General features: G+C 39.0%; 1 protein-coding gene across 1 annotated transcript in view; it reads left to right on the top strand.

Annotated features, from left to right (window-relative positions):
• Positions 1 to 23,816, top strand: part of ophn1 (oligophrenin 1) — a 213,061-nt gene that overhangs the window by 111,078 nt on the left and 78,167 nt on the right. Inside the window, exons 12-13 of the mRNA XM_028815498.2 lie at positions 1,424 to 1,457; positions 1,966 to 2,028. Coding sequence (XP_028671331.1) covers positions 1,424 to 1,457; positions 1,966 to 2,028 — 97 coding nt within the window. The remainder of the gene's footprint in view (positions 1 to 1,423; positions 1,458 to 1,965; positions 2,029 to 23,816) is intronic.

Below are 23,816 nucleotides of genomic sequence, written 5' to 3'. Positions count from 1 at the left end.
TACCAAGAGACCAATGGCCACTTTGAAGGAGTTACAGGATTTTATGACAAAGAGTGGTCATTGTGTGCTTGTGACAACAATTTCACAAGCACCGCACAATTGTGGCTTGTTCGGGAGGGTCACAAGGAAAAAGCCACTTCTCAAGAAAGGCCACATTAAGGCTTGTTTGAGCTATGCCAGAATGCACCTTGAAGATTCTGATGCCAAGTAGAAAAAGGTCTTATGGTCAGATGAGACCAAAATCGATCTATTTGGCCTCAATACCAAATGGTACACCTGGCAGAAATCCAATGCAGCTCACCATCCACAACACCCCATACCTACAGTAAAGCATGGAGGTGGCAGCATCCTGTTGTGGGGGGGTTTCTTTTCTGCAGGGCCTGGGGCTCTCGTTAGGGTAGAAGGAAAAATGGATGGGGCAAAATACCATCAAATTCTTGAGGAAAACCTGCTACCCTCTGCCAGAAACTTGAAGATGGGCAGAATGTTCACCTTTCAATACAACAACGACCCGAAGCACACAGCAAAATTGACCACACAGTGGCTGAAGAAGAAAAAAGTGAATGTCCTTGTGTGGCTCAGTCAGAGCCCAGACCTAAATCCCATTGGAAATCTGTGGAAAGATTTGAAGATAGAGTCCACCAATGCTCACCATACAATTTGACCGAACTTGAACAGTTCTGTAAAGAAGAGTGGGCAAATATTGCTCAATCTAGTTGAGCAAAGCTGATATAGAGGTATCCCAACAGACTCGAGGCTGTCATTAAAGCAAAAGATGGTTCAACAATATATTGACATTGGGGGGTGATTCTTTATTAATCCCAGTATGTCTTATTTTTGATTTTTTTTATAATTTTTCTCAACTGTAGATGTGATATCTTTCACTTGAATGTTATAAGTTGCATTGAGTAAGTAAAGCTGGGGAGAAAATTTTTTTGTGTGTGTTTTCATTTTAGGCTGTGAAGAAAAAAAATGGGAATATTTTGAAGGGGGCAATTCTTTTCTATACCCGCTGTATGTCATGCTGATTCCTACACTATCTTTCACTATAGTGAGTACAACAGAGCAAGAGTATGGGAGGAGCACATGCTCCTTTTTCTCACTCCATGGTACATTACTATAAGTATTTCCTTTTTGGGCCATTCCAGGAAAAAATAACACTGTGTTAATTTTAACTTTTGCTTTGTGTTCCTTCTTTTCTAGTACGGTATTTTATTCACCGGTCTGTATAGTGAGTAGTCTGCATGCTACTGTTACTGAAAGCTGAAGGTCTCCTTTAGTCATCCATGGTGTGATCATCATTTACCTTTTAGGATAGGGTCAGGCACTTGTCAGTTTGTGCTAAAGTAACATCACAATGTGTATTCTTCTGCTCATGCCTCTTTCTAAGAAACTCATTGTATTGTTTTACTTTATGTTTCAGATTTACCATTCTCCCATTGCGAAGCAGGCAGAAAGTAAGTAAAGATGTGTAAATTCAATTCAGATACAAAATTCTGCCCATCCAAGCTAGTTATCATCCTGTTTTCCTGGGCTACAAAGCAGAAAACCCCAGAAAGTGTGGTTTTAGTAAATCCTAATTTTTATACTAACTTTCACACTAAGAACCATAAGCAGTATTTATATGTGTATGTGACTTACATTTTCAGGAGTTTTATAAAGAGAAACTTAGTATTGAGCCTTTTACTTACAGTGTATATACTTCCACCACTTTCAAGTTCTTCACCACTTCTATGATTTAGCTTTGAAGAAGAAAATGTTGCAGATAACTTGCTGATTTAAGCTAAGAAATAACTAAAACAACTGTTAGCACCAGAGCAACACCTGCTTAACAAAAGCTGCTTGCCACACTAGGAACATATTGGCATGTGCTTATTAGCATTTATCTAAAAAGTAGAGGAACGTGGGGTATACTGTAGTTTCTAATCCTCTGGTTATAAATGCTCTTTCTTTATTTGTTAACAGTGGAACTTAATGAAGTTGGCTTCAGGTTTGTCAGAAAATGCATCAATGCTGTTGAGACCAAAGGTGAGATAGCAGAACCAAACACCTTGTACTATATGTTTTATAATACTTTTCATTGTGAGCACAATCAAAAGATGCAATGGCAGATGGGCATACAAGACCACTGATGCAACAACTCACACTTCGCCCTACCTGCACAGTAGATATAGCCTAAGGGTTCTAAACAAAATAGTTTCCCTGAACTTCTCTTCACCTCATTCAAACTGAAAAAAAAACAATATTTGCATGACTTAACAGTCAGGTGAATTTGGGAAGTGTTTTGAATGTTGGTGTATTTTTAATTTTTTGTTTAATTGCTTCGTAAGACATAAAGATACCACAAATTTTCATGAAATATTTTTGTAACATATTCAAAAAGTAATTGTGGTAATAAAATGTAATGACATGTATTAGTGTAGTGCATAAACTCCATATTTTATTTGCATTATATAATAGTAAGTAATTAAAAACCAAGCCCAAATACCCTTGTGATGGCTGAACCAGCTTTCACATACACAAGAATCCAGATGATTTGGACAATTGCATTGGTCAACATACTATTGTTAGTTGTGGACTGCATAGGTTCTGTGGCTAATTGCAGTCCATATTTCTTAAATATAATATTTTTGAAAGAGATACAAGAAGGAGGATTAAAATCTGATGTAATTGTGCATTCCTGGCTGCGTGTGCAACTCTGTCACCGTTTCAGTAACTTGTATTGGGGATTTATTTTTCTGTCAGGAGTGGCTCTCAGACATATAAAAGAAGAAATATGCTAGTAGCCAGTAAATTTGGAAGGATAAAGTTATCAGTAAGCGTGCCGATTCATTTTATAGGGTAGTTTTTGAAATTTCAGAAATTTGCTCTGTTTGAAATACTTGAGTGTAAATGTTATGTTTGTGACAAATTTCCTTGAGTAAAGAAATCAGTTCACTCGGAGCTAAGCTATTTTATGTGGACAGAAGCGACAAAAAGAAAATGTCAACACACTGGCTGGAAATGCAAGTGTGTACACACTTATGTGTGTACACCCTTGTATCTGGGTCTGGCATATATCTTTCTGTTAGATACTATGTGTTTCATACTGTGTCTGTTTGTCATCTAGATGTGTGTCCAATGTAACTTACAAGCACATACTGTTTTTTGCAAATGTTCCATAGGCATTTGTATTGAATTTCTTGGGCTGGCATAGTGGAAGGAAGCACCCATGTGGTGTCAGGTTCAGGTCTTTATCTATTTCAAAAAATGCTTGCATGATACATATTTAATGAGTGTTTATGTATTCTGGTCTGTTTGTCTCCCTATATGTGCATCCTTGATTTTCTGTGTAGATAAGTGTGTGGTGACCTGAATTCATGAATATAAAAAAGTGTATTTTAATGTGTTGTCTTTTGTGAGGGATGGCTGGGAACCTTGCCCAGCCAGGACACCCTCAGTCTTGAAGGACAGGGGGAGACAGCATACACAGGGCATTATCTCCACCGGATCGCTAGATGGCAGCACCCCAGATTCCCACAGGACATACACAAGGCATTGTTCCCTCTGGATCAATAGACAGCAGCCCCCCGGATTTCCACAGGACATCATGGGAAGTGGAGTTCTTTGGTTCAGTCCGGTTGGGTTCCATGTGTGCTGTCAGGGGGTACAGAGAGAACTGGTGAGCCCTACTTAGTCAGCTTCAGCTTAACCCAGAAGTACTTCCAGTGTTGACAGTTGGCTTGCCAGTTCTCTCTGTGCCCTTTGGCAGCGGACACGGAAGCCAACAGGACTGAACCAAAGAACTTCAATTCTCGTGATGTCTTGGACTGCTATCTATCGATCCTTGACAATGCCCTGTGTATGCTGTCTCCCCCTGTCCTTTGAGGTTAAGGGCATCCCACCCAGGCAAGGTTCCTGGCCATCCCTCACACTGTCTATGAGGGCACATATTTACTCATATGTTTATGTGTCTATGTAGCTACCTTGTTCTTGTTTGCTTGTGTGCTATCTTTAACCTAGGAAAATATTTTATGTGCGCATCCCTACAAAATTATTCATTGTGTGCATGTCAGTGTACGTATGTGTGCATTCATTTTCTGCTACCCCTGTGTATAGGATACAGTCCTCACTGCAACTGGTGTGAAAATCTAGAGCATGGGGCAGGGTTTTTTTTTTTTTTGCACAGCTGCTCATCACAAGTTTTGTTGTGCACAGACATCCTTGCTTTCTGTTTTCTGGGACTACTTGTTCACACCAAGGATTCCTCTGATAGTCTCAAGGGCAGGGTCCTGTCTTTGCTGGTATTCGTGAGAGCGCTTCGTGGTTTCTGGCAGTTTTGTGCCTCTTAGCAGAGGATGGAAGTGGCTTTTAGGTGGCAAGACGCCAGCCCCACCCACTCCATTTAATCCAGAAATCCATCGCTGGTGCTGTTGTTCAGTCTCTTGGTTCATTTCTTTACTTTGTTGTCATGCTATCTTTTGCCGGCCTAAACCCATCCTTATCCAGCAGAGGGCAGCATTATCTGCTGGTCACTGAATGAAGGCCATTGTTCACTCTGGAGTTTCAGATATTAACAAAAAGATGTGGCTCACGGCTTATGTGATCCATTCCCCTAAACACAAGGTTGGATCTGACGTGGGGCAGCTGCAGATTAAAGCCGACCTTTTCACACTCCACAATTAAAGAAAATAGAAACAGGTCAGACTGACAAGAGCTGTGGCTTAATTTTTTTTCAACACATTTACAACAGACTGTCAGAAAGGTCAGTTTGACCTCGTTTGGCTGAAGTCTGGCACAGCTTTCAAAATATCTTGGCCTTGACCCGCTGGCCAAATGTGGCAGACAGATGGGATATTCATGATTTGTTTTTCGGAAAATGTTGGCAAAGATTGGATTGATCTCTAGTGGAGAGGAATTCTGGAGATGCCTATGATGAGCTCCTCATCCAGGCTGCCAGCTTCAGTATGGTACCTGCTTGTTCAGGACTCGCCATGCAAAACACAAAAGGCCAGCAGCTCCGAAAATCTCTTTAGTGGGCTCTATATCCTCTCAGCTCTCTGCTAGTTAAACCTGTGACTCTTTAAGACCATAATGATAAAAATAAAACTGGAAATGTGTTTGATTCCCATAAATTTGCTTGGGCCCCCTGCCAAGCCTCTTTAGTGTCTTCCCTGATTAGCATGTAATCATCAAAGCTCTTCTGATTTATTTGTATTTTGCTTCAATCTAAATGATAGTTATTGTGCATCTGGATATGTTTCTGCTTGCTGTTCTGGAAAATGCATGACAAATCCATTTGTGCCATTTTTGGAGTTTTGTGGAAACTCGCATTGATGTCTGTGCATGTACTATATTTTCTTTTGTATTTTGTGTGCCTCCTTTTGTGGGTGTCTGTTTTGACTGCTTATCATTTGTGTTTGACTGCTTATCATTTGTGTCTGCAATTTTCTCATATGCACAAGAATAAATGTGTGTCAGATTGCCTGTTTATTGTGTGTGTATGTGGCTCTGTGTGTACACAGATTGCATGTCTTCAATGTGTTTCTGATTTAGAGAAGCAACATTTAGTATTCTTTGTATGAATTTTCAGTCATTATATTTGTACAAGAATGATTTTGTTTACTGCTAGTAGGTATGTGCATTTTCTTTTCCAATACACATGCATTTGTTTGTGTGAGTGTGTCCATGTGTGTCTTAAATTGTGTATGTGTGTGGTTGCATACAAATACCTTCAATTTTTAGTCATTCTTGCATGCATCATATCCATGCTCATGTCTGCATTTGCTGAATATTGATACATCTCTTTGTGCATTATACGCCTTTATATTTGTAATAATAATAATAATGGATTTTATTTATAGGGCACTTTACATTAGTAGTAAATCTCAAAGTGCTAAATAAAAAAGTTTAAACAAAGGCAAAGCAAGATAAAAACAGAGATAAAACAACAATAATTATAGCATTTTTGTTAATAAGCTTTCCTAAATATAAAAGTCTTTAGCTGTTTTTTTAAAACAGCCCACAATCTGCTGTATTCTCAGGCTCTCTGGTAGGGCATTCCAGAGCCGTGGAGCAGCAACTGCAAAAGCTCAGTCACCCATTGTACGAAGTTTGGTCATAGGGGGGCGAAGGCGATAGGTATTTGTAAAACGGAGGTTTCTTGTAGTGGATTAAAATATAAGGAGTTTCTTAAGGTATTGTAGTGCATTTCCATGAATACACTGGTGAGTAAACAAACAGAGTTTGTATTCAATACAAAGGTGAATAAGGAGCCGATGAAGTGACCGAAGGATTGGTGAAAAGTGTTCATATTTCCGCACCCTCATCATGATTCTTGCAGCACTCTTTTGAGTTTATTGGAGCTTTTGAAGGCTCTTGCTGGGGATCCCGATGAGGAGTGCATTCCAATAATCTAGCCTGGATGAGACAAAGGCATGAACCAGCTTTTCAGCATCACAGAGGGAGAGGTAGGGGCAGAGTTTAGCTATGTTTCGGAGATGAAGGAATGCAATTTTACAAAGGTGATGGACATGTGTATCAAATGACAGATGGGAGTCTAACTTGACACCCAGATTTGTAACAGAACGGGAGAGGGTAATGGTACAGTCAGAAAAGGAAATTCAATATACAGAGGAACGAAGTTAATGGGGGGTGCCAATTAAAAGAGCTGTTCAGCTTAAGGAAGTTCTTAGACAACCAGGCCTCAATCTCATCCAAGCAAGAGGAAGGAGTTGATGGAGGTGTAAGAGAAGTCGAATCCAGTCTCACATAGAGCTGCGTATAATCGGCATAGCAATGGAATGAAACTCCATGCTTGCGGATGATATGACCCAGGGGTAGCATATAGATATTAAAAAGGGCCTGCCCAAGGACTGATCCTTTTGGGACCCCACAGGTGACAGTGTGGATACGAGATTTAGCATCCCCGAAGGCCACATACTATATTTGTGTGTTAGTACATGTGATGGGTGGCTGGTAATTGCTTAAGTTTCCTTCTCATTTTTCTTTTTTGACATTTTTTGTCTTAATATATTTTAACATGTACGTGTGTAAGTCTATGGCTCTTTGTAAATGTGAGTTGACATGCACATAATCCCTTGGCTGCTTACATGTATGTATACATGCTGTATGAGCTCATGGTGCTTTGGTCTGCTTATGTACCCATCTGCTCACATGCTATGTATGCATTTGTCTGGAACCTGGATGCTGCTGGAATTGGCTACATCAGCAGAGGTAATAATAGCAATTACTGTATGAATTGCATAAAAATTCTGCAAGCAATTATGAAAGAAATAATCAGGAGTGGTCTCCCCTAGACTTTCTTATATACTCAGATATGGGCATGGATATTTGAGGAGTAAACCACAAGATAATCATTATATTTTTTATATTATGCACATTAAAGAACCATCAGCAAAAAATTTAATTAATAATATATTGAACAATTATTATAAAAGTAAAGTTGAATAAATCGGACTTTGCAGCTGCATGAGTAAAAGGTAAAGTACCACTTCTGGTTAACAGAAATAGCCCAAAAGTTAATAGAAATCTACATTTTGTACCTAATATCAAATTTGGTTGACCTAACAGATAGCATACTCAAGTTATCGTGTTTACATACACACACACACACAGACATAATTCCAAAAATGGTATTTTCGGATTCAGGGAGGTCTAAAACGTTGAGATTCATCAAAATCTCGACATTGAATTTTTGAATGATTACATGATTTCATATACGAGAAAGTAAAAAAGTGGATACCCTTCTAACCAGCCATGGACTCTCTGAAGTCTTTATGGGCTAAGATAGCGGGAAGGAAGGGGTGATTTAATTTTGACAATTGTCTGCTTAAATTGTGAAGTGTGTGTGAAGGTTCTTTGGCTCTCCTGATTATTTAGTTGCAAGCCATAGGAATTTTGCATGTTATTTACACGTGTCCAGGTATTGTGTTATGCTTGATCATTGCTTCAGAAAGCAGAGTTGCATGGGCAAAAATATTATGACTTTATTTTAATACTTCTAACTTGTACACAAATAAGTTAAGGGGCTAAGGCATATTGAAGGCAGGTAATATAATGTAAAAGTAGATCACTGTTGTTCTTCTTTCGTAGCTAATGTCATTTTTATATGGGAGCCGCTATTTTTTTGTATTAGACTTCTCCATACAGTAGTAGCCTCCTTAGTATTATGTTTACCCACAGAAAAATGAGCCACAAATGTTGAATTTTGTTCAACAAGAAAAAATGTTATTACATGTTAAAGAAACATTTAAATACCAAAACATCAATATAAATATAGTCGGTAAGGTATGTCTAGTGTCCACTGCTGTATTGATGCAGATTTAGTGCATGTTCTTCATGTAATATGTTTTTAAATAGTCACCAACACACAGCTGATATTACAAGTAGGACATTAGGAGCATGTTTCATTTTGCATACTTATTTTTTTTCTGTTGCTTGCACATGAGACATAGAATGTGCATGGTCAATTTGACCTGTGCCGCCCATTGTGTTATTATAGGTTACCACTGCATAAGACTTAGTGACTTCCACATTTCCCCTGACATGAACATTGACAGTCGTTGTGAATTGAGCTTAGGGACTAACATCTTTCTTGTCCTCCCTGATCACTGTCATGTTGCTTTTTTGCCATACACCTACTTGCACAGGTGAACCTTCAGGCTACTGAAATCACCAGACATACTGTATATAACATCGGTTTGGTCGAACTGTGCAATATGCATTAGTTTCACTATCCATGTCAATATCTGATGACTAATTCACATTATCATCACTATAACTAATGGTTCAGTTTCAATTTACAACTTGTCATTTACATGCCATTGTGTTTTGGTTGAAAGCCCTGCCCCACTTATGAATGTTGATGAGTTAACTTAGAATGGCAAAATTCATGGAAAAATTCGTTATTTTTGCAGCATAATTTTATTGTATCCACTAGCTGGCAGCAGAATACTGTTCTAAGCATTATTTGGGCTTAATGCTGTACATTGGATCATAACAGATAAATCCTGGAAGATATTCAGGGTTAACCATTTTTACACAGAATTCCGAGCACAAAAGTGGCTTGGGGTTAACACTGAGGAGGTTCGAGAGATATGTTGATCAAGACCCACCCACAATATCAGTGTTAAGAACACTCTGGGCAATAGCCTTTCTGTCCTGAATTGTTAAATGAAACACTAATGTATTTTATTTTCCTGAAAGTTTGTTGTGCATGGCTTCACCACCACTTTCCACTCACCTTCCCCTTTTGTAGTCATCATTTGCTTTGCTTTCCAGTACATAGTTTTCAAATCCAGTGAATCTTCTTTGTGTTCCATTTACCAAGGAATCAACCTCTACTGGGGAACTGGAATTTGTAGTGCCTTGTGAAAGTATTCATTCCCCTTGGTGTTTGTCTTGTTTGGTCATATTACAATCTGGAATTAAAATGGATTTTACACAATGGACTTATATATACACAAAACAAGTAAAAACTATGTTGTGAGTGCATATGTATTCATCCCCATTTGCTGTGAAACCTCTAAATAACATCTGGGCCAACTGATTACCTTCAAAAGTCACTGTGTGCAAGCATAGTGTCACGTGATCTGTCGCTTGATGTCTATATAACTAGACCTGTTCTGAAAGACCTAAGCAGGTCAGAGACGAAGTTGTGGAGAAGTATAGATCAAGGTTGGTTTATAAAAAACAGCCCAAGCTTTCAATATCCCATGGAGTACCATTAAATCCATTATAACAAAATGGAAAGAATATGGCACACTGCAAACCAGACAAGTGAAGGCCACCCACCAAAACTCAATGATCAGGCAAGGAGGGCATTAATTGGAAATGCATCAAAGACACCAACAAAAACACTAAAGGAGCTTCAAAGATCCATAGCAGAGATTGGAGTATCTGTCCATAGGGCCATTTTAAGCTTTACACTCCACAGAGGAGGATTTTATGGAAGAGTGGCCAGAAAAAAGTCATCACTTCAAGAACAAAATAAGAAAACCTGTTGGGAGTTTGCCCAGTAGCATGTAGCAGACTCCCCAAGCCATGTGGAAGAATGTTCTCTGGTCAGGTGAGAATAAAACTGAACGTTTTGGCCATCATTTTGAAATGCTATATGTAGCACAAACCCAATACTTCCCATCACCCAGAGAACACCATTCCCACAGTGAAGCATAGTGATTGATGGCACTAAATGCAGGGCTATTACTGAGGAAAACCTGTTTTAGTCTGCCATAATTTTGAGACTGGGCCGAAGGTTCACCTTCCAGCAGGAGAATGACCCTAAACATACTGTGTGGTCAGTGTTCATACTGTGAATCTTCATTGGCTGGCTTTGGGGATGGAAAAAGGGGTCAAGTATTATTTACTTCACAGCACATGAAGGACTAGACTTATTTTTAAAACACAAGAAAATGGTCACATTTCTGGTGTTTGTGGTCAGTTTCATAAGTGTTTATACAGTATATGGGCTTCAGATTTGATGAGACATGCAGGTGAGTGAAATGTGCAAAATACAAAAGAAGAACAAAATAAAAATAAATGTTATAAGTAACTATTTATATTTAATGCTTCTTAATGTAAATAATGAGTGATGTAACTATGTTACTTTTAAAAGTAACATTCCCTAACACTGTCTGAGAGCGATGTTAGTCTTTTAGCTTTACTAAGCCTTGATTTTTTTTTTATATGTACTGGACAGGTTCATAGACACTTGAGGTGTGGTCAGAATGGGATCTAGGACTTCCAAGACAAATATAGGCATTCACATCCCTTGTGGTGATACACTCAATCATGCATTACCAAATCTTTCTTCATTGTTTCTGTCTTTTAGAATGTCTCTTTGGTTGTGTACACATTTGTGAGGTATTCCTCTTTTTAGTAGTGTCTGTTTGAGTGTGTGATTTATCATAGACATACTGTTTTTGTGACCTGCTTGTCCTAAATTTCCACATGTTTATCTTCATGTGTGATGATATCTTTTGGAGTGCCAAATCGTCTCTGTAGGAGCTCTGGTGTGTGTAGATGCATACACATAGATGTGTGAGCAGAATGAATTTTCCACTCCCCTGTTCTGCTAATAAGATCTCTAGTTTTTCTTATTTTTTGCGATCCATCCTGCAGAACATCCTGCTTTTTCTTAACCAGGACATTACTCTGCAGAGATATTATTACCTACCTGATGCTGATGAGCAGGTTCACATGAATGCTAATGATTTGTTTGCAAAGACCAAAGAACCTCTGAAATCATTAATAGTAGTTCATGACCTGATGACACAGTGAAGTGAAGGTTGAGAATCCTATAATTTAGAAAACGTTTGGATTCCAAAAAGTCCATTTGTTTTAACTTCAGCCTCAGCTACTGCCAAGGCTGAAATCTTTAATTAATAAAAGATGTTGAAATTTTTATCTGTAGTTTTGTTTTTTTTCCAGTTCAGCATTTTGTCTTTGTGGATGCCTGTAGACTCTAACTCCTAAATATATGCACAAATCTAGAGCAAGAATTTGAACATTTCTGTTTTTTTTCCTTTTCATAACTACAGTATAAAGTGTCTTTTTGGAAACATGTATGTTTTTTCATTTTTTTCAAATAAAACACATGAAACAGATACACAGTGAGTATATCGGACTGGTATATAAAAGATGGAAATATTACCACCATTACATTTAGCATATAATAAATATTTTGTGTCTGTACATAATTATTTTTAATGGCAGTAAATATTTGAATAAGACTGAAGTAGTTAGTTTTAATACAGCCTATTGTCGTGAGCAACATGTTAATGCAAATCAAAGCAGTCCATTTATGTAAAATTTGCATCTTTACTCTCACTTTTGCCACACTAGCTTACTTATTTAGACTTACACAGGGAAATCTGCAAGTGAATTTGATTCTGTGTTTCGTTTGTTTCAGTTTTAACTCCCATTTTAGCCTGCACTACATACCTGGCTGAATACTTGTGAAACTTACTTAAGAGTAGCAATTCAAGGCTTGGTCAGTATGAGGTTTCCTGCAATGTAACCATTTCCAATCAGATTACAGCACCATGCTGAATGAAGTGCTTATCTTTGTGAATTGAAGGACCAGCAGCGTCAGCCAGAACTCAGACATCAGGCTGCACCCCGTCCTATTATTAGGCTTCCAAATCAAGGCTACAAGCCAGATATGAAACTCTGAAAAAGAAAATAGAATGTATTTTTTCTTATGGGCAATCTGTGCATACATTTTCTCATCTCACTCAGAAGTCTTGATTGATTACAAGAGTAAAGAAGGATGAAATATAGTAATATAAAGTTAGAATGATGAAGATGTTGGTTACAGAATCAACTGTCTCCACTGACTCACTAGGCATGTTTGTACAGAGGTAGTTATGGTTTAGAAGCTGCTGCATTTAAAGCTACCAGTTAAAAAGAATAAACATTTAGGCTATAACCTGATCAAAATTGTGCTGCACAAACCAGATGGTATCAGGTTTAGCTGTGCATTTAGTGCAATTCCTTGTTTTGCCAGAAAACTGCAAAACATATAAAAAGAAAATTAAAGCTGGCCCAGTAGAGTCTTCTTAAAATATTGAATGACTCAACCCATACCTGATATGAGCACCTGTATTATTATTATTATTATCAAGGCAACAAAGTCTAATAGTGTTATTAACAACAAAACAAAAATCGCAACTCAGTGTGACTTCATACCAGTGTGCGTAGATATGTATATATATTTTCATTGGTCTGAATCTCAATCTGATTATTTGGATGGTTACCTACCAGGTAACACGTGTGGGTGGTTGGCCAGTTGGTTTGAGTTTTGCATTGGTTTTACGTCCAAGGTTCGATCCCCATAAGGGAAAGCAAAAGGTGCCTACACCTGATGAGCCCCAATTAGGATGAAGTACATGTTGTGTACTCTTTGTATTTTTTGGCCTCTTACTATATCACATATCTATGATCTGCTTCTTGCACCTGAGAGGACGTGGAGGATAGTTCCGACTGGCTGACCAACCACAAGTGTTACCTGGTAAGTAACCACCCAGCCATCCATTGCGATTCAGACCTGAAAAGTCCTGCGATCCTGCCCATTGATTGATAGCTTGCACAATAGGCAAATTTTGTGGATGTTATGAATGACTTTGCAACAGCAAAAGCTTGGAGGTAGATTCTGAAATAATTATTAGAGTAAGATAGGACCTGTTTTTTTTACTAGAATTGTTTTACATAAAATTAAAAGAATATTAATTTCTAATTGTTTTGTTCAGTTATAATATAAGCACTGATGATCTTTTGCATTTGGCTTCATATGTAAAAAAAAAATAAAAAAGCATTGGCAATATTTTGCATTTGGTTTGAAATTCTGCAAAATACACACTAATAATAATTTTGTGTTAGTCACAATTTTGTTATTTGGTAATGAGACTGAGGAAGGTCACATTTAGATAGTTTTGTCCCAGGCTGTGACATGAATACAGCACCCCTGCTTATCACTATAAGTTGGCCTGGTTTGAGTGATCGTGAATGAGTAAGTAAGTGTGCCTCAAACTGACATCAACTGTAGCGAGGATAATTACCAGTCTGTGACCCGAATTTGGTAAGTGGGTTCAGAAAATTAACTGATGGATATAACAGCGGGTTGATAGACAGACTATTGTGTTGTTTTTTTAAAAATAAAAACATTTCAGCTTAGTACAAAGTTAAAATATTCCTTGTTAATGAAGTAACTCATTCTGGCCTTTTCTTAGATATATGGCATTGTTGTTGGCTCAGGAGCCACAAAGTTCCTTGTAACTTTGAAAGATGCTAACTGCTATAAATATCTCTCTATCATAAAAAAAAATCTTGAGAGGGAGACTAGGGAGATGAGACGTGATCTTCTTGGAAGACAAATTGACGTCCCGCGAGACAAGGCAGTGAGACAACATTTAAAACAAGTTCACTGACATCTAACCTAGGAGTTGTTTGAATGTTTTTGGCTGACACACTTCATGTGCTCCCAGCTCTTAAAACAATGACAAGCAACAAGCAAAACATGCAACTCGCCAGCAGGAGCAAGCCAGCAGATGTTCCAACCACTTCTCCTTAGCGTGCGTTCAGCTGCCCCCCTTTCTCAACACAAGCAGCATTATACGTCCTGCAAGGAAGAGATTTAACCATTTTTAAAGAAAGTTTTAAAGTAAAAGTGAAAATAATGCATATGTAACAATTCCCATTAAAATAACAATCTCTTTAAATTGTATATCCGGTAAACCAAACCCGGGGGTGGGAGGGGGTGGAGCCCCCTAGTTATTGATATTTTGCCTTGTACTCTTATATACCTTGTGTCTCAGGGGATTTTTAGTTTGTTCATCAGAGAAATGTGTTCTCCTTCTACTAAAACCTTCCTGTTTATTTTCTTTCCCTTGTTCCATACAATTCAGTGAAATTTAAAAGCATACACCCTTCCCTTCTTACCAGGAGAATGCTTTGAAAGCGCGACTGGAGCTCATCATTGAGAAGCATTGAAGCTAAGGGAGCCTGCCTCAGCTTCCGTTTCCCCATTGACACAAAACTGACATTTTCCAAATAAACATACCAGTCCAGTCCTTTTGTTCCTAGTTGAAGCAAATTAAATAAAAACAGTGCACTGCCACCATAACTGTGACATCCAGACCATAAACTAAACGAGTCCCTCCTGCATTTATTTGGTAGTTCATTACTAGCCTGTAAATCTGTGTGCTTCAGCACACTAGCTGGCCTGCCATGGAGTTTCTAAAAATGTGTTGTTGAAAAACTTTTCAAAACTGTTTCTGCTTTTAAATACTTAACCCTTGGAGTGCAAACTTAATATGGTATTATTTGCACTGTTTTTCAATGTAATTTCTGTTTTTTTACCTCCTATAATGTCTTCTGTAGCAGAGTTTTTGTTTGTACTCAGGAGAGAGCCATTTATTTCTCATTTTATGTATTGTATTTGTATAGGAGAGATTCATCTACTCACCCACTTTGCATTTATGTCACTTGGATTAGAGGGGGGTTTCATCAATACATCTGTTTTCAGGATCAGCTTTATCTAGTATTTAGTTGTGGCTAGTTGGACTTATCTTGGCAGCATCAGATACAAGACAGTGATCATTCTAGGTGACATGCCCATCCATCACAGGGTATACTTGTTCACAAATGAACATTTTATTTTATTTGTCTATTATTTAATTTATGTATTTAAAGAACAAAATATGCTTGGGACTGTATTCAACTGCCAACTAATGAATGAAATAACTTTGTGATGCCGAAAATTCATGAATATTTCCATGTGCTTTTCCACCTCTAAGGTAATTCATCAATATTTATGAGTAGGGAGGAGCGTCCAGCTCAAAACGTAGTGGCAAACAAAAAGCTGTTAAAGCAGTTTTAAAGTGAACTGAAACTAAACTATTGCCAAAACTGAGCGATAGTAATAAGGATGTGAATTGATTATCAGATGTTGACAGAGAAAATGAAACTCATGCATATGGCACTGTATGTTCAAACCGCCATGCTATGCCTGGTGAAGCCTCAACATGGTGCAACAAAAAGGCAAAATAATTGTGGTTGAAGGACCACCTAAGCACTGTTTGCAATGCATCAACTATCAATGTTTGTGTCCAGTTAAATTTTTAAGTAATTAAGCTGTGCGCTGTGGTAGCCTACAATAACATAAGGGATGTGTTAACTATTCTACCCTCTACTGTTCATGCAACAGAAAGAAAATATAACAAATAAGATAGCAACATCAGGCTATGCATTGGTAGCTACTACTAAGTCTGTATCAATACAACAGCAAACACTAGACATACCTTTTCTACTTTATTTAAGTTGACAGTTTAGTATTTCCATGTACCTGTTACACATAATAAAATTTTTTCTTTTTGAATAAAATTCAACATTTTTAGCTCATCTTTCCTGGGGTAAACATAACACTCAGGTTAATGAAGCCTTGACAAATTCTGAAAATATTCTGAACATATCCTCATATAGAAATTGTAATTTTTTTTCCCAGTCTGAGATTATATAGAGCATCACTTTCCTACAGGGTATTAGAATGTGAATTAGGGTTCTTCCAGAATGGCTAAATAGATAGTTGTGCCAGTGGTACGGGATAGGATATCACAACAGATTTTTCATAGTAGACTTTTATCCCATCTGGTATTACTCCAAATACTGCTGTTAAAGCGCTAGGGCAATTTAATTTCAAGGCTATCAAATAAATACAAAACTTTGCCCATAATGGTTTGAGTGTACAACATTTCCAATATACGTAATTAAGCAACTTGAGCACTTGATGACATTGCTCACACATTGAATCTTGCACTGCGTGCATTTTAGACAATTATAGATAAGACATATGTGAACGATGAACAATTTTTTGTTGAATTATTGCATACTTAGAACATATTAAAGTAGAATGAATTTTGTGAATGACTGCCAAAGGACCACTTTAGATTTGCTAATTAACTTGATAGTATATGTTTGAATTGCTAAAGAAACAAAATTTCTGGAGTTAGCCTGCAAAAACATGGACAATTGCAAGCTCTACACAGAAGCCTACCCATCTAGGACCTGAACTGGGTCTCAAGCACTACCATATTCATTCTGTCTTCGTGTTCTTCTTTCAAAGTTCTTTAGTCAGTTACTGTAGGAATGTGTGTTTTCTTTGTTAATTGCTTTAGGTGTACACATTAGTCTTCTCTTTCTTTTTCATTTTTTAAGACAGAGAGAGACTGTTCATCTTTTGCTACTTTGTAATTCATGCAAAAAAATTGGTCTTTTCTGTCCTGTTTCTAAATATATGCAAGGAAGGAAATTCTTCTTTGAAATTAGTTTAATAGGACAAGAGAAGAGCTCTGAAATTTCTTTCAGCTGAAAGAGTGGGGGGTTCATTCTTTGAAGTTTATACTGTAGTAACAGATGGTACCTTCTTAAAACATTTGGATTTGGGACACTAGCAAGAGTCTGTAGGGTGTTCTTGTTAAATACATATTTTGACATACTTCTGTTATGGCATAGCTCCTTGCTAAATATTTTATCGTATTCAATTGTTGCATTGTTCTGGAAAATCAACTTAAATTGGTGTAGAACAGTTGGCATGAGGATGTACAGTTCATCCTTTTGCAAGCAGTCTTTTTTTATAGGCAAATAAGCCTGCCATTTTTACCAGGTGGGCTGAACCTTACATAACTTGTGCAGCATACCAGAATATTCTCTAAGAAGATGGACTGCAGTTTTTTTCTGTAGACTGTACTGACTGTCAATTTATAGTGCAGTTCATGGTGTTTTAGTAAGAAAGTAAATATTTGTGTTTTTTAAATGTAGACCCTTCTGTAAATGCTGACTGAACTGCAAGTTTCTTATCTGTCATGTACACTACCTCTCTATCTATTTCTTTGGTCCTGTGACTTGAGAATTTGATTTTTTCTGTGTATAATTTAATTCCATATTTGCACCAACTCCTTGCTGTGTTGGAACCATGAATGCTGCTTCTTTATATATTCTGGTTTAGTGCGTTTTAATCCCACATCAATAAACTGGATGGTTTACTGCATAATGTAGTCAATGGATTGAGGAATACATCTTCAGTGAGGGAAGCCAGGGACACAGGGGTGCATAGACATTGCTGCAGGTCTTCTTATTATATTACAGAAGACAGCACCAGAGCCAGTATTTGATAATGTTATAAAGATTATTCAAAGTTGAGTCATTTAAGGTTGATTTTAAATTGTTACAAAAGCATGGTGCTTTATTGGCATCAAATCCTAAAACGTTAAGTGTCTCATCATAAAATGGTCTACCATCAAGAGACCATAAAAGGTACTACTGGCAAGCTCAGTCATTCTCTTTCTGCCATATTCAAAACAGCAACTTGGCATACACTAAAAACTCACATTTCATTCTGTTTCATCATGGCTTCTCTCTTTTGCACCTAGTAATGATATGCAAGTGTCCAATAGCTCTGACTTATTCAAAAATGTAAGATTTTGGATGTTAAAAAATGTAGTGTCATCAGTTCATTGTCACGGGTACCCATTAAATTGAAATTTCCAACCTGCTGAATCCAAACACAGGGTCACGGGGGTCAGCTGGAGCCAATCCCAGCCAACACAGGGCACAAGGCAGGAACCAATCCCAGGCAGGGTGCCAACCCTCCACAGGACACACACAAACACACCCACACACCAAGCACACGCTAGGGTCAATTTAGAATCGCCAATCCACCTAACCTGCATGTCTTTGGACTGTGGGAGGAAACCGGAGCACCCGGAGGAAAACCACGCAGACACGGGGAAAACATGCAAACTCCACGCCAGGGAGGACCCAGGAAGCGAACCCAGGTCTCCAGGCCTCCCAACTGCGAGGCAGCAGCACTATCACTGCGTCACCGTGCTTCCCTACATTGAAATTTCTGTCTGCATATCTGATCATCATTGAGCAGGATGCTACTGTCTTTCTGTGACAGCCTAAAGCTTGCTCCTTTTGGTTATTTGAAATATCCATTCATCCATTTTCTATACCTGCTTTTAATATCACATTGCAAAATAATAGGTAATACTGAGCGAAACCGCCAGGTTTCCCATTGCATGCATCCATCCATTATCCAACCCGCTATATCCTAACTACAGGGTCACAGTTGTCTGCCAGAGCCAATCCCAGCCAACACAGGGCGCAAGGCAGGAAACAAACCCCGGGCAGGGTGCCAGTCCACTGCAGGGCACACACACACACATACCCACACACCAAGCATACACTAGGGCCAATTTAGGATCGCCAATGCACCTAACCTGCATGTCTTTGGACTGTGGGAGGGAACCGGAGCACCCGGAGGAAACCCACACAGACACGGGGAGAACATGCAAACTCCACGCAGGGAGGACCCGGGAAGTGAACCCGGGTCTCCCAACTGTGAGGCAGCAGCGCTACCCACTGCGCCACTGTGCCGCCCCCCATTGTATACAGTTTCTCAAAAATGTTTTGCAAAATTGATGCTAAACTTTGTTTCCCATTTTGGCAAAAGGGGGGATTTCCCCTTGCAATTTCTTTATCCAGTTAGGATAGGAGATCCACTTTGCAATTATTTCAAACTAATCTGGAGATGTTTCTGCAGCTGAAAAATTTTGTCATTCTAGCATGAGAGGTTTTCTTCTTTAGAAGTGATACTTTAAACCTTGTTCGATATTTAAATTTTTTGATCATCATATTAGATAAGGGTTTTTTTCAGTGAGGTATGGGTTGGATTTCTTGTTTGTAATACCTTTAGTCAGACAGGAAGAGATTTTTACTAATAAGTAAGAGTTGTTTCTTCTTTATTTTCATTATTCAGTTAGGAGTGAACTTTATTTTTCCAGATTTCTTTACTTAAGCAAAAGAAGGCTTGCTTCATTGTGGTGAAAGAAGAGTCGCTTCTGCTTTCTGTCACATACCAGATATTTTTGTTTAATGATCAGGTACTGTTTTAGGCCATGGTGACTTTACTTTCTTAGGAGTTGTTTGCTTGGTTTGAGCTGGCATGTAACATTTTTGGTTTGAACATTGAGGAGCCTTTGTCTTGACATTTTTCACCAGCAGTCATGGACAGAATTCCCTAATGTAACTTTTATACTGGCACTTTGTTGTTTTTAATTGTGGATTCACAAGGAGGAGGTCTTTTTGCAGATCAGAGAAATGAGGAACAAGACCTTATCTTCCCACACTAGTGTTTAGGTACCAGTAATCCACTTCAGGAGAGATGGTAGTCGTGCAGAGGTTGTTAGAGGTTTTCTCCTACAGCATACACCTGTGCTTTGCAATCCCCTGGCTATAGTTACATAAAACTTGTTTCAAAATGGCTAATTTAGCATAAGAACTCCATACTTTCTGATGGGTTGATGCTTGAAGCAGCATGCTGATAAATTTAAAGGGGATGGCCCCAAACTGACTTGTGGCAGGGTCCACCATTTATAAAGAAAAACAAATGAGATCTGTGAAGCAGTTGTTAAACAAGAGAGGGCAGTGGAGTTCAGTATGTGCCCCTACTGAAACCCGTTCAGCATCTGTTTACCAAGAAAGTCGGCATCCTCTCCCTCTGGCTGCTCTGCCGTGATCTGCTTTATTACTGAGATGTCAGGTCAGTGTTCTGACTGAAATAGTGATTGGAGGTCGTCATGACCTGGCACAGTTAAAATGTGGCGTCCCACTCTGTTTTTAGCAAGTGTTTTCTCTCTGACATATGGCCGGATTGCCCTTGTTGCAACATGAGGTCAAGGATTTTGGCAGCCTTCTGTATCCATACTTTCATTTATAGTGATGCTAGTTTAGAGCTGAGAAGAGTAGGCCATGTAGCATTACACCCATAATTCACAGCAGCTAAAATCACATCACATCGTTTTACACGCGGGCACATGCAAAATAAAACATTTTTTCCAGGAAGTCACCTCAGAACTTTGTAATACATCTCCAGTGATTTCATGGTGATTTAACACTCTACAATTTTATCTGTTTATGTATGTGGGCCAAGAGGCAGGCTATGGTAAGAACAGTTTTGCAAATAGAATAAAGTGTGTTCACAACATCTGTGGAAAATGAGTTTGTAATTTCAATTCAAAGCTGTATTTGGAGTTTCTTTGTCCACTAATGGGCCTTGTGTGATTACTCTGCCTGCTTTATAGAAGCTGTATGACATCACTGTATAAATTCTTCATAGAATCGTTCATGGAATTCATTTTTTACTGTCTGAATGATGCCGCAGTCTTAGAAGGATTACAGGGCTTGCCATAGAAAGTCTCTGTAGCCTGCTTAAATAACCTGTCCACTCATCATGGATTGGTACGTCTTCTCTTTTCTATTATTAGGGTCCTTTTTTGTTTGGCCTAAGCAATTTATTGTATTCATATGTGACTTTTCACTCAGCAGCTTTGCTTTTGTGCTGTTCAGAAAGCAGCTTGTTCCTGGCTTCTCCGGGCTACTATGTATACTAGGTATGCTGTGTGTCTTACCCTGGCTGCAGTGTTGGTGTGCTAGTTTGATTGTCCATTGTTAATTTTTGTATTCGTGCAAGTTTGCCTTCTGCCTTTTTTGTTCTCTATCATTCTCTATTTTTTCAGCCCTACACATATTGACATGGGCAGTGGAATAAGGTACAAGAAGCCTCTCAAAAATAACTGAACAATGACTCTCATTTGCATTCTTGGGCATTTAAACAGTACAAAAAGTCATGTTCTGACCATGCAATAATCAGAAAATAAAAGCAACTAGAAACACAAAATTGTCCTCAGGCCCAGATGCTACATTACTCACACCTGGTGTAACAATATGTTGCTCCCAAACTCTGGGAAATAACCAAATAGGTTTTTAATAAATTATGCAAAACACCACACAGGGAGCAAACGGAAAGCTTTGGAAGCCTTAAGCAGCAAACAGACTAAAGCTGTCATAAGGACAACATGCTGGCAAAAAGTAATCCAAAAGCAAAGGAGTTGTAAAATAGATGTATCCATTATGACAGTGTACAATTCTAGTTCATCCTCTGATCACCTTGATAGCATTTTAGACAAAATATTAAGAGTCTTGGGTTTAAAACTGAGAATTCTGCAGTGAAGTTGCAGATGTCATATGTGTCTTCAAGTCAAGTTATCTGCTGGTGTCATCTTTGTCACCTTATCTTATGATAACATTCAGAGGAGGGTATGTCAGTGGCATTGTAAGGTATACTGACAGTGAAATAAACTAAACTGAACTGAACTGTGTATGTAAGCATGTGTGTATATACTGTCACGCTTGGGTCACAGATTTGCACAGTAACACAGGAGGTTGTAGAGACAGGAACTTTATTCAAACACTGCAAACAAACGTCTCTTTTTCAAAAGTTTAAACGTGCTCCTTGACAAGACGGAGATGACGGTTCCATCTCACAATTTAAAGAATGCCAACATATCTTCCTCTACAAAGGAGTGCACGTCAGGAGCAGGGAAGGACAGAGAGAGAGAAAGGCAAAAAGAATCAATCAAAAACTGACAGGTGCTGTTTGGACTTTTAAGTCTGCAAAGTACCGTGCGGATCGCACAATACATCAGCTGCAAGTAAGCCCAGCCAGCAAGGGAGCAATGTGAAGGTAGTCTTTCAGCGTCTTTTTTTTTTTAACCTGTAGGGGTGCGATCAGCCCCCCAGCTCACACCCTGGTGCTCTTCCCCATCAAAAACCTGAGACAGGACGGCGCCTACACCAAATGCACTTGCGTCCGTCTGTAGAACAAAATCCTTGGAGAAGTCGGAATTCCGCAGAACTGGATAAGAAGACAAAGCAGTTTTCAAATCACAAAGGGTATGTTCACAAACGTCTGTCCATACAACAGGGCAGTTTTTCCTGCCTCTAGTAAGGTCTGAAAGAGGAGCAGCTCTATTTGCAAAATCAGGGATGAATCTTCTGTAATAACCTGCAAGCCCCAGAAAGGCACTTACTTGTTTCTGCGTTTCTGGACGTGGATAAGCAAGCATCTCTTCCACTTTTCTGTTTTGAGGTTGGAGTAAACCCCTGCCCATGGAGTAGCCCAGATAATGAGTCTCAGACATACCCAATTTACACTTCTTGGAGTTAGCTGTCAAACCAGCCTGTCTTAAGCTTTCAAGGACAGCCTGGAGACGTTCTAAACTTGTTTGCTAATCATTACTGAAAATCACAACATCATTGAGATATGCCCCGGAATACTCGGAATGAGGACGCAAGATCTGGTCCATCATATGCTGGAAAGTTAGAGGCGCGCCATGAAGACCAAATGGGAGTCTAGTAAATTCATAAAGTCCATCAGGAGTCGCAAATGCTGTTTTTTCGCAACTGTCAGCCTCAAGGGGCACCTGCCAGTAACCTTTCGTGAGATCCAGTGTGGAGATATAGGATGCCTGACCCAGTTTTTCCAACAGTTCGTCAACACGGAGCATTGGATAAGCATCAAATTTTGAGACTTTATTCAAGCGCCTGAAATCAGTACAGAAGCAAACCGAGCCGTCTTGCTTTGGGACAATTACGACCGGACTACACCAGTCACTTTTACTTTCGCGAATTACACCCAATGCCAGCATCTTTTTGACTTCCTCGTGCACAATATTCTGTCGTGCTTCCGGAATCCGATACAGGTGCATCTGCACCCTAATACTGGGTTCAGTAGTGATTTTATGTTCTGCAAGATTAGTCGCGCCTGGCAAGTCTGAAAAAACATCAGTGTTCTGTTCAATCAAAGATAACAAATCTGTCTTTTGCGAGTCAGTCAAATTGTCACCAATGGCAACATCGGTCTGAGAGACTGCAGCCAAATAAGTACCCCCCCTGCGGATCGTGCCATTCCTTTAAGAGATTAACATGTAAAATCTGGAATGGTTTGCGCCGGCCCGGTATTCTAACCTTGTAATTTACTGGCCCCATACGTTCCTCAATAATGGCAGGGCTCTGCCATTTCGTTAGGAATTTTTTGCGGATCCGTTGGAATCAGTACCAGAACACGATCACCAGGTTTAAATTCACGGAGCTTACAGCGTCTATCATAAAGAGGTTTCTGAGTTTCCTATTCACGTCACTGATGCTCCACAGCAATAGAAGAAAGTTTAGAAATTCTTTTTTGCAACGAAATTACCCGAGCTCGGCCTGTGAGCTGTTGTCCCGAATCCTGTCCATTCCTCTCGTACAACATCCAAGACGCCTCGCGGACGCCTGCCAAACAACAAGTCGAACGGACTCAAACCAGTGGAGACCTGCTGCGATTCCCGTACCACAAACATAATAAATGGCAGGACAGAGTCCCAACACGTTGGATCATCATGAGCAACTTACCTGCTCATCTGTTTTAAAGTTTT

Source organism: Erpetoichthys calabaricus, chromosome 12, assembly GCF_900747795.2.
Source record: "Erpetoichthys calabaricus chromosome 12, fErpCal1.3, whole genome shotgun sequence".
Lineage (NCBI taxonomy): Eukaryota > Metazoa > Chordata > Cladistia > Polypteriformes > Polypteridae > Erpetoichthys > Erpetoichthys calabaricus.
Note: the sequence above shows the minus strand (reverse complement) of the source record. Positions and strands in the feature narration are given on the sequence as shown.